This window comes from Perca fluviatilis, chromosome 23 (assembly GCF_010015445.1).
Source record: "Perca fluviatilis chromosome 23, GENO_Pfluv_1.0, whole genome shotgun sequence".
Lineage (NCBI taxonomy): Eukaryota > Metazoa > Chordata > Actinopteri > Perciformes > Percidae > Perca > Perca fluviatilis.
In genome coordinates this window covers 27,364,168-27,380,146 of record NC_053134.1, presented here as the reverse complement: position 1 = coordinate 27,380,146, position 15,979 = coordinate 27,364,168, and the positions used below count along the sequence as shown (strand labels likewise).

General features: G+C 42.7%; 1 protein-coding gene across 1 annotated transcript in view; it reads left to right on the top strand.

Annotated features, from left to right (window-relative positions):
- The window catches only part of tmtc1 (transmembrane O-mannosyltransferase targeting cadherins 1), a 188,051-nt gene that overhangs the window by 96,756 nt on the left and 75,316 nt on the right, over positions 1 to 15,979 (top strand). The window contains exons 5-6 of the mRNA XM_039791008.1: positions 11,268 to 11,349; positions 12,995 to 13,098. Coding sequence (XP_039646942.1) covers positions 11,268 to 11,349; positions 12,995 to 13,098 — 186 coding nt within the window. The remainder of the gene's footprint in view (positions 1 to 11,267; positions 11,350 to 12,994; positions 13,099 to 15,979) is intronic.

The following is a 15,979-nucleotide window of genomic DNA, read 5'->3' as shown; positions in this document are numbered from 1 at the left end:
TCCACAGTGCAGTGGCGATAGGTCTGGCAATGCCAGAATAGTCAAACTAGGGGTGGGAATCACCAAAAGCCTCACGATACTATATCATCACGATACTTATGTCACGATACAATATTATTGCGATTTTAATCATATTGCAATATTCTGCGATATATTGCAATGTATTACCTTTTTTCCAACTTCAAATTTTTCAAAATGATGTCCCAAAGGAAAATTTTGTCAACATCTGTTTTATCTAAAAAGATACATTTCTCTGTCTGTTCATCTCACTTCAATTTTGTTGCTGCAAAATGGGATTGTCAAGCAGACAAACATATATCATAAAAGATCGATACTTGGCGTCTGTGTTGGAACATAAGAATCAGTAGAGTTTCTTCCCTCAGAAAGGATATTTAGCTGAATACAGGACGCAGCCTGCAGAGAGCATTTTACTCAGACAGACAAGTGTCATTTTGGCCTGCCATTAAGTCACTCACAAAAATCATGGTCATTAGAAACAGATGCTATGTCAGCCATGTTTGTCATTTTAATCTGTGAAAGTGACGTCACTGCCGACAAAGAGAGAGTTAACGTCATTGCTTCATTTTAGTGAATCTGCGTGTTTTGCCATACTGGACGTCAGATTTCAGTCAGTCACACCAGTGTGCCCCCAATTTTTTTTTTATTCACACACTCTAATTGTGCTTGCACTGTAGGCTGTTGTACAGGAGAGCACCACTGCAACACTAGCTGGCCGAGGTGGACAAAACAGCAAAGTGCAGTATAGAAAGGATTTGATCGGCTTGATTTTAGCCGATACCGGCTAACCATTACAATATACCTGGATCGGCATCAGTACTGATGTTCCAGTCTTCGCTTGTTCATCCTCATAGTGAACCAAAACTGAAACTATCTTGCCATCTGGTAAGTTGGAAAATCAATCCAAAAACTTATGGTATGTGTTGTAAACTGGTTGACAGTAAAGTATACATGATTGTAGTTACTAGGATGTAAAGGAGGGTAGACAGGCCAAACTGTCCACACTTCAAAGCAATGTTAAGAATCAAATTATTTGATACTGGGTCCTCGTGCTGTAAGTGTCTTCTCCAGTCTGCTTATGTGTTTCTGAGTACAGACACACACTGAACCACATTTGGCTGGTGCTCAGAAAAACCTCAAAGCAGCCCACTCACTCAAAAGTGTGCGGTGTGGAAGCTCCACTGAAGTTATAATACTTCTCTCACCCACTCACACTCTCTGCTCTCCCACTCTCTATCAAAGAAACTATTCATCTGAAAGGAACACGCCAAGTTTTGGCAAATTGTTCACATTACTCATTAAGTGATGACACTGAAAAACACTTAGTTTCCTTTGTACATCTACTTCCATGCTCAGCGATACCTTTTTAGTACACCATGGATCTTGAGTGATCTGCAGTAGCAGTATCTCATAGCAGAAACATGTAACAGAAACATTTGGAGTTGGACAAGTTGGAGATCTTACAAAATGAGATATTTTGGGTGGCTTTACCTGTTTCCCTAGAAAGTCAGGGCAGGGGGCAATGGGACTGTACAAATCACTACATTAGCAACATTAACAATAATGCACAATGAGGTGTCCTCTTTTAGGAAAGTCATGTACGATGGCTCCACTTTGCATTGTGGCATTCTTTGACTCCACCTGTAATAACAGATTTGGTACTCAAAAATAGTGATAGCTAGAAATGTGAAAATGGGGCATACATAGTAGGCATTGTCTTTCTTTAATAGACACTGGCCGCAAAAGTGCGGTGAAGCGGAGCCATTTTCATTTCGGCGCCCATGTTTTGCAATCTGTCAGTTCATACTGACTGTGATCAGGAGCGGAGTGGCTGCGCCGGCTAGCGCGCTGCAGCGATCATTTCGGCGTCTCCTCTCTTTCTTCCGTGAGTGAATGTGTCATGGCAGGGAGGTAATCACATACAGGAAGGCCACAGTGCAGCTGGATACTGGACAAAATAAAACAAATTTCAAATAAAATACCCAGGTTTAGGATGATTTTGACTTCTCAGCTGTGCCTAGAGCGAGACAAGTGATCAGACAGACTGCAGCCATTACTGTAGCCAGCCACGTGTGTAAAAATGCATCTGTAGTTTTCATGAACAGATTACATTACAATTTCATGAGATTATATACTTACCCATGATGAAAAAAATCAGTTCTATAGAGTGGAGAGGAGCAGGATCGCTTTGTCACCGGCACAGAGAAATGCTCTTCAGCCAGACGCCCAATCCGGCCCACATCTACGCTTCCCAGCGCTTTGTGGCGCTTTGTGACGCTTCGCGGTCAGTGTGTCCCTGTCCTTAGGAAGAGAAATAACTTCCTACTGGCCCAGCAGCATTATCCCTATCTCATGGAGGCCTATGAAATTCAACATCTATCTTCTCCGTGGTCATTTATTTTTATGGTCTTTTAACATTTTAGAGTTAATTTAACTCAATCAGCTGTTGCACAGTTTTGAATATAGATGATATTTTTTACTTTCTGTGAGTATTTGTATGAGCGCGTGTGATGTCTATGAGTCTCCCTGTCGGTACAAAACACTCCCTGCAGCTGGACTGCCTCTCCTGTTCTGGACTGAGGAGATTGCAAACAGAAAAGAAACATGTTTCTCCATAAAGACCCTCAATAAAATCAGACGTTATAGTGAAGATGGATGGCTTCAATATGAAGACAGTGCTCTTTCTAACTCTGAGGAACGGCTCCTGAGATCTCACAGGAGAGATAGGGTGAGAGAGAGAGAGTGTGTGTGTGTGTGTGTTCTGTGTGAGAGAACATCTCTGCTGTGTCTCTTTGATTAATGAACAGGTTCTTTGGGCACTTCAGGCTGTATTTTACAGTGAAAAACACACACACATGCACAGAGCAAAGCTCTCCCTGGGAAAATGATGAGCAGTGTTGGAGCCTTTTCTCGGGGAAAGCTCTGAGGTTGTGACCCTGTAACGATGCCTGAGAGTAATCCTCTCCTGGGTTTTATGCAATGCAGATTGGACCTAATCTGGCAGGCAGATGAGTGTGATTTCTTTGGATGCTGTGTGTACGCTCTAATGCATACAACCCTGATCATGGCGCAAAATATGGTCAACTGGAGGGGGAGGGGGATTGAGGAGGTTTTATAAAAGCATTTCAAGCCATAGCAACAGCACAACATTTTCAGCCTGGATTAAAACCTCCTCCCTTGGTGGATCCTCAACCCATTTGCTGATGTTATTTTCTCCAACCCACATGTACACATTCCGCTGATAACGATTTCTCATGTGCTTTGCTACCCTTATCCATGTCGTTTCCATGCTACCCAATCAGCTATCAATCAGTGAGCCATCTTGTGCCCCCGCTCTCGCAGGCTCTAGGGGTATTTTCCTTTGTCGACCTTTTGTAGCATTTAGCGGGTGTCTCCCACTAACTGAACTAGCATTGGGGACTGCTGCCATGGGTAGCTAGCCCATGACAGCCCCATTAGGGTCTGTTCCTTCTTCGTCAGCTGTCTCTCCAAGCTGTCACACAGACTTTTCCATGTTGTCAGCTGCCCTTTCACAGCAGTCACTGGACTTATCCAGAAGAGGATATAAATGCTAGAATTGATTTTTCAGCATTTGTTTCATGCCTTTTAGTTTTACACTGCTTACAACTCTAAACAGCATCAGAAACAAATAGATGCTTGTTTTTATAATAAAAAATGATTTATTTGCAGAAGAAGCTCACAGAAAACCCAAACCTTTGAGATGAGCCAGTATTTAAATAAATAGCACTACACCCCTGGACAAAGTTAAAGCATGGGCCCTGACAGGACTTCATGGTGCTTTCAGGTACCTCTCATAAACTCTGAGAAACTCAAACTGTTGTTGTAAAGTAGCCCCCTGCCCTCTATTGGCTGCTATTGGAATTGCCAACAGTGCTGACATTTCTTTTTAAATTGAATCAAATCGTGGATTTGGAGAATTGTGACACACCCCTACACATTACACATTCTTATGTTGCGGCTACATTTAGGCCACTACAACAACTTGGTTAAGAGAATATTGTCTATATGGTTAAAGTAACTCAATGCTGACTGTTGGTAGGAGACATGATGCAAACCACATAGTGGTCTATAGTGCCGATGTCAGATGCTTTATATGCTCAACTATCAATCCAGACCTGCTGCCTACAACGTGTTGCAGGGGTACAACAACATAACAGCTCACCTGTCTTTGCTTCCGAGAGAGGATAGTTAATATCTGCAAGCACCACAAGAGTTCTCCTGCCTTGAATGGAAGACATATTTTTTAAACATTCCACAATGATCGACAGTCTTAAAAAAATCCTTTAAAGGTGCTGTAGGTAGGATTGTGAAGATCCAGGACTTAGCCAAAAAATTGAACATCGACAACTTCTCAGTCCCTCCCCCCTTTCCCCTAAAGCCCAAAACTGTCTCCTAAGCCCCTCCCCCCACAAGGGAGAATGAATGCGTGTGCATGAGCAGTGATTGACACGCAGTTAGACACCCCCCCCCTGGCCCTGATTGGTGCATCTGAACAGGGAGCGGTGGATTTTTGCAAATCACACTACAGTCTGTAGGTGGTGCCAGATTTGTTTTTAAAGGACCTGCTTCATGTAGTTCTACTGGAACATAGGGTCAGTTTCAGCTAATATGACAGAAAGTTAGTTTTAGAAGGCTTACCTACTGCACCTTTAATTAAACTCTTACTAGCTTACCGTTGTGTCAGTGGATTTCCTGTGAGTCATACAATTGCACTGGCCTCCACTCTGCCTTTGACTTTTAAAATTAATTGATTTAGTTTACTATGACATTAAATGCTGAAACTGCAATCTTGGTGATAGTTTTGCTAGCAGAGTGAAAGCACTTCCAGGACTGAAGTGTCCACTTTTAGATGGAGCATTATGTGGTGGGTGTAGGAAGGTGGGCGCACATAAGATGAGCTGAGGCTTTTCACACTTTAGTTCAGTTAAATGACAAAAAAGGGCACCTTGAGCCTTACACACACGCACACACGCACGCGCACACACACACACACACACACACACACACACACACACACACACACACACACACACACACACACACACACACACACACACACACACAGATAGCATGCAGGCAGAGTGTCGGTTCTGTCAGTGTCAGAGAGCTGTGAAGCATTTCAGCTCTGTGACTGCCCCAGAGCAGCCCTTCACACTACATGACACATCATAAGACATTGCATGGCATAACATCACACAGTGACAGACAGAGAGAGAGAGATGAGAGATAGAAAGAAAAAGCACACACACATAGCAGATATATTGAATCCTGATGCAAATGTGAAACCAAACAAGCAGAGCACTCAAGAAATGTTTCTATGCATTTGTGTGTGTACAGTGTATGTATATTTATGAATTTGTTAGGTAAGATGGTGTGACAGTGAGTGAGAAATTGCCAATGGAGAGTCAGGACTGCTATCTGATGAAAATTAAAGGGAGGACAAATAGGTTTTATTGATGTCTGTCCTGCATAAAGCTCTGACACATATTCTGAGAATTGCTATTCTTAAAACGAAATTATAAAACATTATAGAGGTTATTAAATGTTAGGGAACACCCATAACTGTCCATGTTTATCAGAAGTGTATTAATTTACATTTATTAAATTGCCATTTGGAAATGTTTCCATTGTTTATCTCATCATTATCATGATGTACAACTGCTGATAGCATGCAGCCTTCGCTGTGTGTGGAGAGAGGCTTCTACAGAGCTTCCACTGCACGCATTCAGTGACTCAGTCTTAGCCTGGAGTGTTGTGCGGTGGCCCTGTCATTTTTCGGTGGCTGGGTAAGTTTAAATAACTGTGGTACATAGTGAGGAAGAAGAGGAGGAGGAGGAGGAATTATAAAGATTTTCAGCTGTGAGTCGAGTATCGAGGGCTTGAACCGAGCTACAGTTTAGAAAGGGAGAAGCTGAGCAGCCAGAATTAATGGAGTTAATCCACGAGTCCTTTGCCGTCTCCTTTTCATGTGTGTGAAGGAGCTGACCCCGACCTTTCTTCCAAACATTCAGCCACACTCTATTCTGTCTCCCTTCCTACCTCCCACAACACCTCCCCACAAACACACACCTCCTCCCCTCCATTCATCCTTCACTGTTGCCACGGTAACAGTTGTCATGGTAAATTAGCATCCTGTCATGCTGATACAGCGAATCGTCTTTCCCATGATCCTATGGGAAAAGTTGAGGCCCGGGTCGGAAGACACTAACAACATCTGTCTGTTCCTCTCTCTTTCACCCTCACCCAGCTCTCTCCCCCTCTTTCTCACCATCACCCCCCCCCTCTCTCTATCTCTCTCTCTATCTCTCTTTCTCTCAATTCTTTTTAAAAATTTTCAATTTCAGTTTGCTTTATTGCCATGTGTTGCCAAAGCATAGGAACAAACATACATATAAACAACAAGGAGTAAATACATCTGGTATAATAATACCAGTAAACAGGATAATTATGATATCATTGCAGATAATTAACAAATTATGTGCATGTCCCTCAAAGGGTATGTTGAAACAAAATTGTTATTATTAAAAAAAAAAGAATAGAATAAAATCTCTCTCTCTCTCTCTCTCTATCTGGGGGGGGGGGGGGTTGTCATCTCATTCCTTCACTTTCCAGCGTGAAACCAATCTTCTCAGCATTGCTGTGCAAGTGTTGCTTTGCATTTCCAGCCGTGGAGACAGCCCTCAGCCTCAGGGAGGTTGATTATTTTTTATTTAGCCAACCAGAAAAGATGCCTTCATGTTACAACCTTTGTCAGGCTGCACATGGTTTTTCAACACCTTATTAAGCAATATACTGTACCTGTTAGAGCAGCTTTGTAACTGTCATTTAAAAGGGTCATCTGTTCAGAATGCTGTAAATGTATGATAGGTCTATATATTTAATGTTCATACATGTTAGATCTCAGTTCATTCAAATTTTTATAAAGGATGTCCAGTGTCATCTTCAGTTAATAGGTTGCACGTGCATGTAGATGCCATGGAACAAAAATCCTTGCCATGGTTTTAAAAAGTGTGGGAGTCATTGCTATAGTGCATATGTATTATGGAGGGGTGGGAACCACCAAAGGCCTAGTCTATATCGACAGCTCAACACCATATTGTGTTGTGAAACAGCTTAACCCTATTAGGGTTGTCACAATCCTCTAAATCCATGATTCAATTTGACTTTCCATTTTAAGGTCACGATTAGGTTACATTTTCGATTTGCCATTGTTAAACTATGGAGTCCTGATTCGTAAGTCAATCAATCCATTTTTATTTGTCACACACAATTGTACGAGGTAGAATTCCAGTGAAATGTAATCCCATCAATTTCTTCAACTTGTGCATGATTCATCATAAAGCAGAATGTGGCCTTCATCTTGGCACACAGAAAAAGAGTCCCCCGGTTGAATGGTGCGTGCACACCATGATCCAGCCAAGTCTCGGGGAAAGGACACCACAGCTCCCGGCATCCCACTGGGAACCGTCGCAGGCACGAAGGCCACCAGCTCACTGTCCGACGCCTGCACACAGGATACCAGGAAGTCACAGTCGGTGTTTAATTCCTCCGCGATTGCCTCGGTGCCCCCCTCTGATGCAGAGATGGAGATGGACGCAGAGATGGTCTTGCTTGACACATAGGGCTAGATTTATCAAGCCGTTTGCGCCTGTTTCCAGGCGCTAATTGATCGCAAAGACGGACGTAACCGATGCGGGCTATTTACAAACAGGGCGCACTCGGGTAAAATGGCAGATTGTCGCCACATGAGCGAGAAGAGACGAGCTGCGCTTTCAATATGCGTTCGTGGGAGGGTCGTGGGGAAAGTGGGAGTTCCACCCAAAAAGGTGGGAGGATAAGCGCGAAGTGCACCTAATTATATATTCCGTGGTATTTACAAAGACTGTCAGTAAGAGCGCCTCTATTCTGCGGGGGAAATTCTCCGCCTCTTTAAAGCAGGTCTAAACCAGCCGCAGTCGAGTTTCCTCGTAGACCTTTATGCCGCTGGTGAAATGGCAACAGTAATTTGAGCAAGACGAAGACATAGGCGAGGCTGAAAATATCTTTAACACAAGAATCACACTTTGGCAGTGAACACAACATCATTTAGCGTTACAGATCAAGCAGCCATAATATAATAATAATAATAATAATAATAATAATATAACATAGCAATATTAGAGTTACTGGAAGAAATCAAAGATGAAATTGAATCTCCCACTCAGCGTTCACATCCCATTCCAGCAGTTGTTAAACTCCTCGCTAAATTACAAATATCGGCATCAGGATCATTTCAAAGAGTCATAGCATCAGCAGTGGGAATATCGCAGTCTGCACTCAGCCGTATCATAGCACCAGTACTGCTTTGCTACAGCGCAATCTACGGTCTAGTGGGCGGAGAAAGACGCTGATTGCCTGATGGGTGTCAGGGTTGATAAATACTACGCAAAATGTGGAAGCATAGCGTGCGCTATTACCGAACTCGCATAAACAGACGCAGCGCAAACTGCGCTAGTGTTAGTAAATCAGGCCCATAGTCGGGCTCGTAGCCATAGGTCGTAGCTGATAGCCATCTTCGCCTTTTGCTCTTTGTTTACTTTGACCAGCCAGGCTAGCGAAGTAAGCCAAAGACTATAGTCATGAGATGGCCACGTAGATAGTCTTGCTATCTACGCTCATCTTCTCCACCTTTTCGGGGATGTTTACTCTGATGTTTACATTTGAAAACTTGATCGCCCAGCTGGCTAGCTAGCCGAGGCTAGCAGGGTTAGCAGGAGGTTAGCAGAGTCGGCAGGAGACTGGGAAGTTGATTTCCCGAGTCCTGACCCTGATGAGGGACTCATAGCCACATGCCATCACCATCTAACGTCAACCCCTATTCAATAACGTCAAATAGACAATTCAGCATAAATGTAATAATAGATTTGTGGATTTTGAGGTTAGAACGCCAACACAGAGACAGAGGAAGATGGGGACATCCTGAACAATCCTGTAAATGAAACGTCGTCGATATAGACTACAACAACGACAAACCCTGGTTTGTCTCAGACAGGGTGGCCGACCATTTGCATTACAATAACGTACATCTTAAACTGCACATATCTCTTTACTGTGAACCTTTGCACATCACCTAATCAATCCTACATTCTAAAACAGTTATATTGTACATATTTGATATAGGATTTTTATAGTGTCTTTTTCATTTATTGTGTAATTTTTCTATTATAAAATTATATTTTTTTTTACTTTGCCTGTATGTTTATTGTATGCACCAAACACCAAGGCAAATTTCTTGTAAGTGTAAACCTACTTGGCAATAAACCATATTCTGATTCTAATAACAATGAAAATACAAAATAGAAGGGATTTATTCCTGATCCTGAGTTTCAGATGCCATGTCTCAATCATCTCAAAACTCATGCGTCCTTCTTTTACTCTTTAATGTCCTGATATTTATATTCATACTATTTATATGTTCTGCCTCATGACTGCTATGGGTTGAATACACCAAGTAATTAAGGTAGCATTGCTTTGACCTGGATTCTCTCCAAAGTGCACATTGTTAACATTTTTAGCTTCAGAGATTTTTATTGAGAGCATGTGAGTTTTAAGCCCATTAAAAGTAACAAGTGCACCACACCTCTGTAGAAACAAGTTCAATGGTGTTCAGCAGGGAAAACAGCCTGGCATTCTTTTTGTTTTTGGACCAAACTCTTTCACGGTACGTCTTGCGAATGCAGCGTCTGCAGAGTCTGACTCTTTCTCATTCTGTCTCTTGGCTCCGCAAATCTCAGCAGAACAGACAGAGCAAAGACAAATATAGAGTAAAGGGAGTTGAGAGCAAAGGGAGACAGAGGCAGAGATGAAACAGGCGAGACAGAGTGTGAGACAGACAGACTGTGTGTAGAATTCCTGTGAGATCTCTTCTCTCACCGTCTCTAGAATGCTTTGAAAGCTCTGCACAAGGGAAGCATCTCAAAGTGGCGTGGTGTTGAATGGATTCTCCGTGCTTTCCTTTCACTACTTAGTATCTGTATGATCCCCTCCCTCTCATCTTATTCTCCTGCTGCCTTTTTTCTGCAGTTAAATCTATAGGACTGTGTGGTCTGGGGGCTGCTTGCTGAATGGCTGGATCAATACAAGTGTGTGGTGACTTTGTTACAAACATTGCAGGAATGCAGACACATACATACATGTTGTTAAATTGGAAACTTTTTAATGAAAAAAACTACTGAGAGGTCGCAAAATGTCCTTAATATGGAAGTAAAGTGTAGCGCCTGATTTGTCAACATGAGAGAGTTTTGATGGAGAAGACAGACTTGTGAGTACAGATGAGTTGGTGTGTAGCCAGGTACTTTAAAAGGGTCGGGTTGTCAAACAAAACAGTAACAAATGTTGCACAAACAGGAGGGAATCTTTACTTCTTGGGGACTATTTTTAGCGGCGGATTAATCCTTATTTGGTGTCCTAGTGAGTATTTGTGAGTACACTACAGTGTGTGTGTGTTTGTTCATCGTGATGAAAGAATTTGTCACCAAGTACAACAGTGTTTTTTATTTTTTTTAAATTGAACTTTATTTCACAGGGACAGTGCATAATAATAACATTGAAAATATGCCTGAGTTAGCCAGAAAGGCGATATTCCATCTGTAGTCCCTGGGCAGGTAATAGTTAAAAGTAATAAAAATATAAAAATATATTATTAACAGAGCCTACACTACATATAGAAGAGCTCTTATGACACACAGAGGCATGACAACAATATTGGGCCTGGTTAGGTGTGAATATTATGTCCAGAGACTATGATAACTAGCTCACCGTTGTCACAGTTTCTTGGCAAGTTGTTCCAATCCTGGGAGGCTCTGACAGAAAACGCAATTGGACAGAACTACGTTGTCTTCTACAAGGTGTAGTGCTATTTGTTTATCAATGCGTAAGTCGGCGTTGTTCTTTACTGAGGGGTTGATTGACTTTTTTGATGATGTTGATTTTGTTTTTACAATTCACAATGTCCTTTCTGTTCATCTCACTTTGTGTTACTTGGAAAAAAGTCAAATTAATTCAAATCTAACTATCTCCTTAATGTAAGACAGGCTCTGGGAACACGCTGTAAGGGGTCTGGTATGCACCAGTTAAGATAGAATTCACAGTCACAGTGAAGGAGATGACCACTTTAACAGCCAAAAACCCCAGTAAGACTTAAGGCTGTATGAGGTGAGACTGAACTGCTGTATGTCTCTGTCCCTCAGTCACCTGTCTGGCTCCAGATTCAGGGACCTCCAACACATCTGCAGCCCCTTCATCAAGCGAGCCTGCCTCGTCTCTGGCTATGTGAGTATTTATTTAGATTTTAGTGCCATACTGGTGGTTCTGCATGCTTTAGTCAATTGCCTACTAATTGTAAATACTTAATATTACTAATGGCCATTTTCCAAAGTAAAACACAAATTTTAAAGGTGTAATATGTAGGAAGTATCGCCTACTGCTTGTAAACACACAGTGTTTAAAGTTGGCCCCTAAAGTTGGAGAGAGAGAGAGAGAGAGAGAGAGAGAACGCAGCAGTGGGTGAGCGAGCTAGAGATTTAATAAAGAAAGCAAGTGCCGAACAAAGCAGGAATCAGCGAAAAAACATGCTATTTTCTGATTATTTCCTTTCACGGCGGTTGCGTTCTAAATGACAGATAAACACACACACAAACCTCTGCAGTTTGTGTGTCTGTGTGAGGTCCACTTGTGCGTCAGTATGAGATGCCGGAGGGCAAAGCGGCGGTTGGGAAGGAGAAAGCCGTTATTGGCTAGGGGGTTACACACACACACATGCAGGGACGTGCACAGACATTTTGGGGGGGCAGGGGCTAAAAAAGTTAGTTTTTTTAAACGTTAACTATACTGACACAACTCTGACTTCCTTACCGATTTATTTTAATCGGGACTCAACAAAGTCTAATCCCCCGACTGGATATTTAGATTTTCTATTCAATAAATAAATTTGTTTGACAGGAAAGTTGTGAGCAAACAGGAATATATATATATATATATATATATATATATATATATATATAAATATATCTCGATATTTGTTGTACTGCACATTGCTGCAGCTCCTCTTTTCACCCATGCTAGCAGCTAGGTGAGCATTATAACGTGTGTTCCAAAGTGACCACATTTGTCTCTGAAGTAAAGGCTGGACTACAATAGAGCTGTTTGGAGCAGTCTGTGAACAGTGTTTTCTGTTGGAGATGGGAAGTCCCTTTGGGGGGGACTTTGGGCTTTTTCACTTAAACCTATAAAGTGTCACAAAAAGATATATAACACAATAAAGGAAAGGGGAAAAGCCAAAAAGCATAATATGAGCACTTAACAAAAAAAATGCTCCCCAGAAAAAGGCAAGCCCCGTTTGTTGTCTATGTGTGCACGTGCCTGCACACATGGAGCCCAAAGGCTCTTTGCTGACGTCCAACACTCATAAAAATATGAAGAAAAGAGAAAGTCCAGACAGAGGGCAGGGTCTCTACAGACACAGACACCACCAAACACTTCTAGTGGATCGAAAGTGATGATTAAGAGGGTTTACTTTTGTATTAGTCTAGCCATTGTTTTATTTAGGATAACAATGCATATTATACCTTTAAGACTGATACATAATGGTATATCGTTTTCCTGTCTTCCAGGGAGCCATTGGTTTCATTTCAATATGCAATGAAATTCAACTTGCAAAGGGCCTATATCACAGTAAATGTATTCATCATTTTTGGGAGTTGCATTATTGTTAATACAGCTGAAAATGACTCTTTTGGAAAACGTTTGCTAATTTTTACAAAGGAGTTTTGTCCTGCCCTGTTCTCCTGATGTACAGTATTACTTCCTTCAATACTGGCCTTACATTTTGAAGTGTGTATTGGAATTGTCCACTATAAATGTTCCATAAACAGGTAGCTGTTGGTGGATTGTGACTGTTTCCCCCCCCTTCCTCCAGGTGGTGATCATCATGTCGGTCAGGCTGTGGCTGATGGGAGGGTCCATGCCTCTCTTCTCTGAACAGGACAACCCTGCCTCCTTCTCACCACACCTGCTTACCAGGTCAGTGTCACACACACACATACACACACATGCACGCACACACGCACACACACACACACACACACACACACACACACACACACACACACACACACACACACACACACACACACACACACACACACATTCACACCCACACATACACGCACACAGACACACCCCCACACACACACACACACACACAAACAGACACAAAGCAACAGATGAAAAGGACCAGCTGTCCATTGTCAGGTATTAATGGGCGATGCCTCCGCCAGAATATCTGCACAACTAGATTCCCGTGTCAAAAAAAAACACAACGTGATAGATACAGTAAGCGCAACTGCAACTGCACGGCTGCGTTCAGTACCATAACTAATGTAACGTTACGGCTCAACAAGTTTGCATCCATAATCTATTCCCTCAGCTGAGAATCTATGTCGCTCATAGATTGATTGTTGACTATAGAGTGACCTGTTTACAAAGGATTTGATAAGTGAAAGGAGCTTTTTAGCCGATATCAAGACAAAACTTGAAACAACAACTGCTCCGGACCAGGTTAGTCCTGCAGCATACTTTACCTCAGCAATCTAGCCAGGTGAAAAGAGAGCCACTTTCGTGACACGCTAAACCCGGCTTTAGACACAACAGACATCACTGACCAACTAATCTTGCACTCATGTGTGAACTGTTAAATTGTTGACAGAAAATGGAGTTAGGTGGGAGTTATTAATGAGATCCTAATCAATATCCATGAGACACTTCTGGGATTGTTCCGGTGCCGCTGGAAATTCCGCCAGATGTCCCTCTTTTCGGCCGGGTTCCTCTGTGTTGGCGTTCTAACCTCCGGTGGATTTGTGAAGACTATGGTTAACTGCTCCTCAGATCTCTGCAGGGTAAATCTAGACAGCTAGCTAGACTATCTGTCCAATCTAAAACTAATTTGAGCGTACACATGTTCCACCAAATCAAGTTCCTTCCTGAGACTATTTTGCAGAGGAACCGTGGCTCCGTCCAAGACAGTGGTGATTGGTTTAAAATAATAAACCAGAGCACGTTTTTCTCCCATCCCAGAATGCTGTGTGGACTTGCCAGACATTCCTCCGCAGCGCTGTGGAGGAAGGTCTGGCAATGCGAGACTAAGGAGATCCTAGTAAGTTAGCATTAGGGATTGCAGGTGCCAGCAGACTGTAGTGAGGTCTGATGGTCCTCTCAGCAGTGTCAGTGTTTGACGTCGTCGGTGAGCGATTAGAACAGCAGCGGTGAAAAATAGCTCTCCTCTCCCTCGGCCACCTGGGAAATTTATAGCGGATTCTCATATCCCTCGCTCTGTCCTTCCTGCTCACCTTCATTTTCTTCTGTCATTATTTCTGCTCCCTGATGTCTGGCTGAGCCTCCAGTATTCCTTTATCACCTATATGTGTGACTGTCTGTCTGTCAGTGTGTCCTCGTTCCATCCATCATGCCCTACTCGTGGCCATTCAACATTGACAGCATGCAGGTAGAAATGTAGACATGTATATGCTTCGTCTATGCTCTAACCAAATGAGTAGGATCCCCACTGAGCCAGTACTTCGAACAAGTCGCCAGATGGATGCCGAAGTTGGTTTTCAATTAAATAAAGAGAAGACAGCAATAACTTGTTTGGCAACAAATAGCAAATACTGAAAGTTGTTGTTCAGTTTGATTCCAGAGCTATAAAGACGATCCCAGTGTTTTAATGATTCATCAGACACACCAAGGCAAAAACCTAAATCAGCCCATAGAAAATGTGTATTGTATAAGATGAGGGAAATTAATAATGAATGAGATGTTTTATTTAGCAAAATTACATTATGTTGTAGATTTTCTATGCTGTATTCTGATTAAATCCTCTGCCCCCCCCCCGACTGACTGAATTTGACTAAATATGACTAAAACTCACCTCAACTTTTGACATTAGGATGAGAAATAAGACAAAATCCAAGAGAAGCTGACAAAATGAAACAGAACACTACAGAACTTTGAGATCGCTGAATTTTTCCTCCGAGCCATTTTACTCATTGACATTGCTTTGTTGTATATGCAAGCGTGTGTGTGTGTGTGTGTGTGTGTGTGTGTGTGTGTGTGTGTGTGTTTGTGAGCAGGTAAAGAACAGCTGAGTGCGTTGCTTTTACCTCAGGAGAGCAGAACGCACAAGGGCCACCTGACAAATGACTCGTTTTCTCTTTCTGCACCCCAACCCCTAACCACTTTTATCCTTCTAATTTCTGTTTCTTGTCCTGTCTGCGAGCTTCTGTCAATAGGAGAGTGTGTATGCGGGCGCCTGTGTGTGTGTGTGTGTGTGTGTGTGTGTGTGTGTGTGTGTGTGTGTGTGTGTGTGTGTGTGTGTGTGTGTGTGTGTGTGTGTGTGTGATAATTTGTGGTTAGAGGGGCTTGCAAAGTCTGGAAAAGGGAATTGAATTTATGGCCCAGACCCATCAGATGACGGCAGGTGGAGAACATTCTGCTGCATGCTAAACGGCCTGTCAGCACTACCTTGGTGTGTGTGTCTGTGTGTGTGTGTGTGTGTGTGTGTGTGTACTCAAGACAACCTCTGAAAGTCCTCTTCAAGTCTTTGTATGCCCATTGACTCGGTTCTGTGTTTATTTCAGACTTTGTCTCCCATGTCTCTCCCTAGCCGTCAATCTCTCTAATAGCCAATCTGAACAGCACTCGGGGGAACAAAGGGCGACAGCAGAGGGCTTGGGAAGAGGGAGGAGCAGCACTAGCTCCTTTCGTCTTCCTGACATGTTTTAATTGTCATGTTCAGAGGGGATTCAGCCTGTGTCACACACACACAAACACACACACGCACCACGGCCCGTCAGCAGGTGGCTGCACAGCTACGTTGAGCTTCAGACTCTTCCCTTAGATCGTCCTG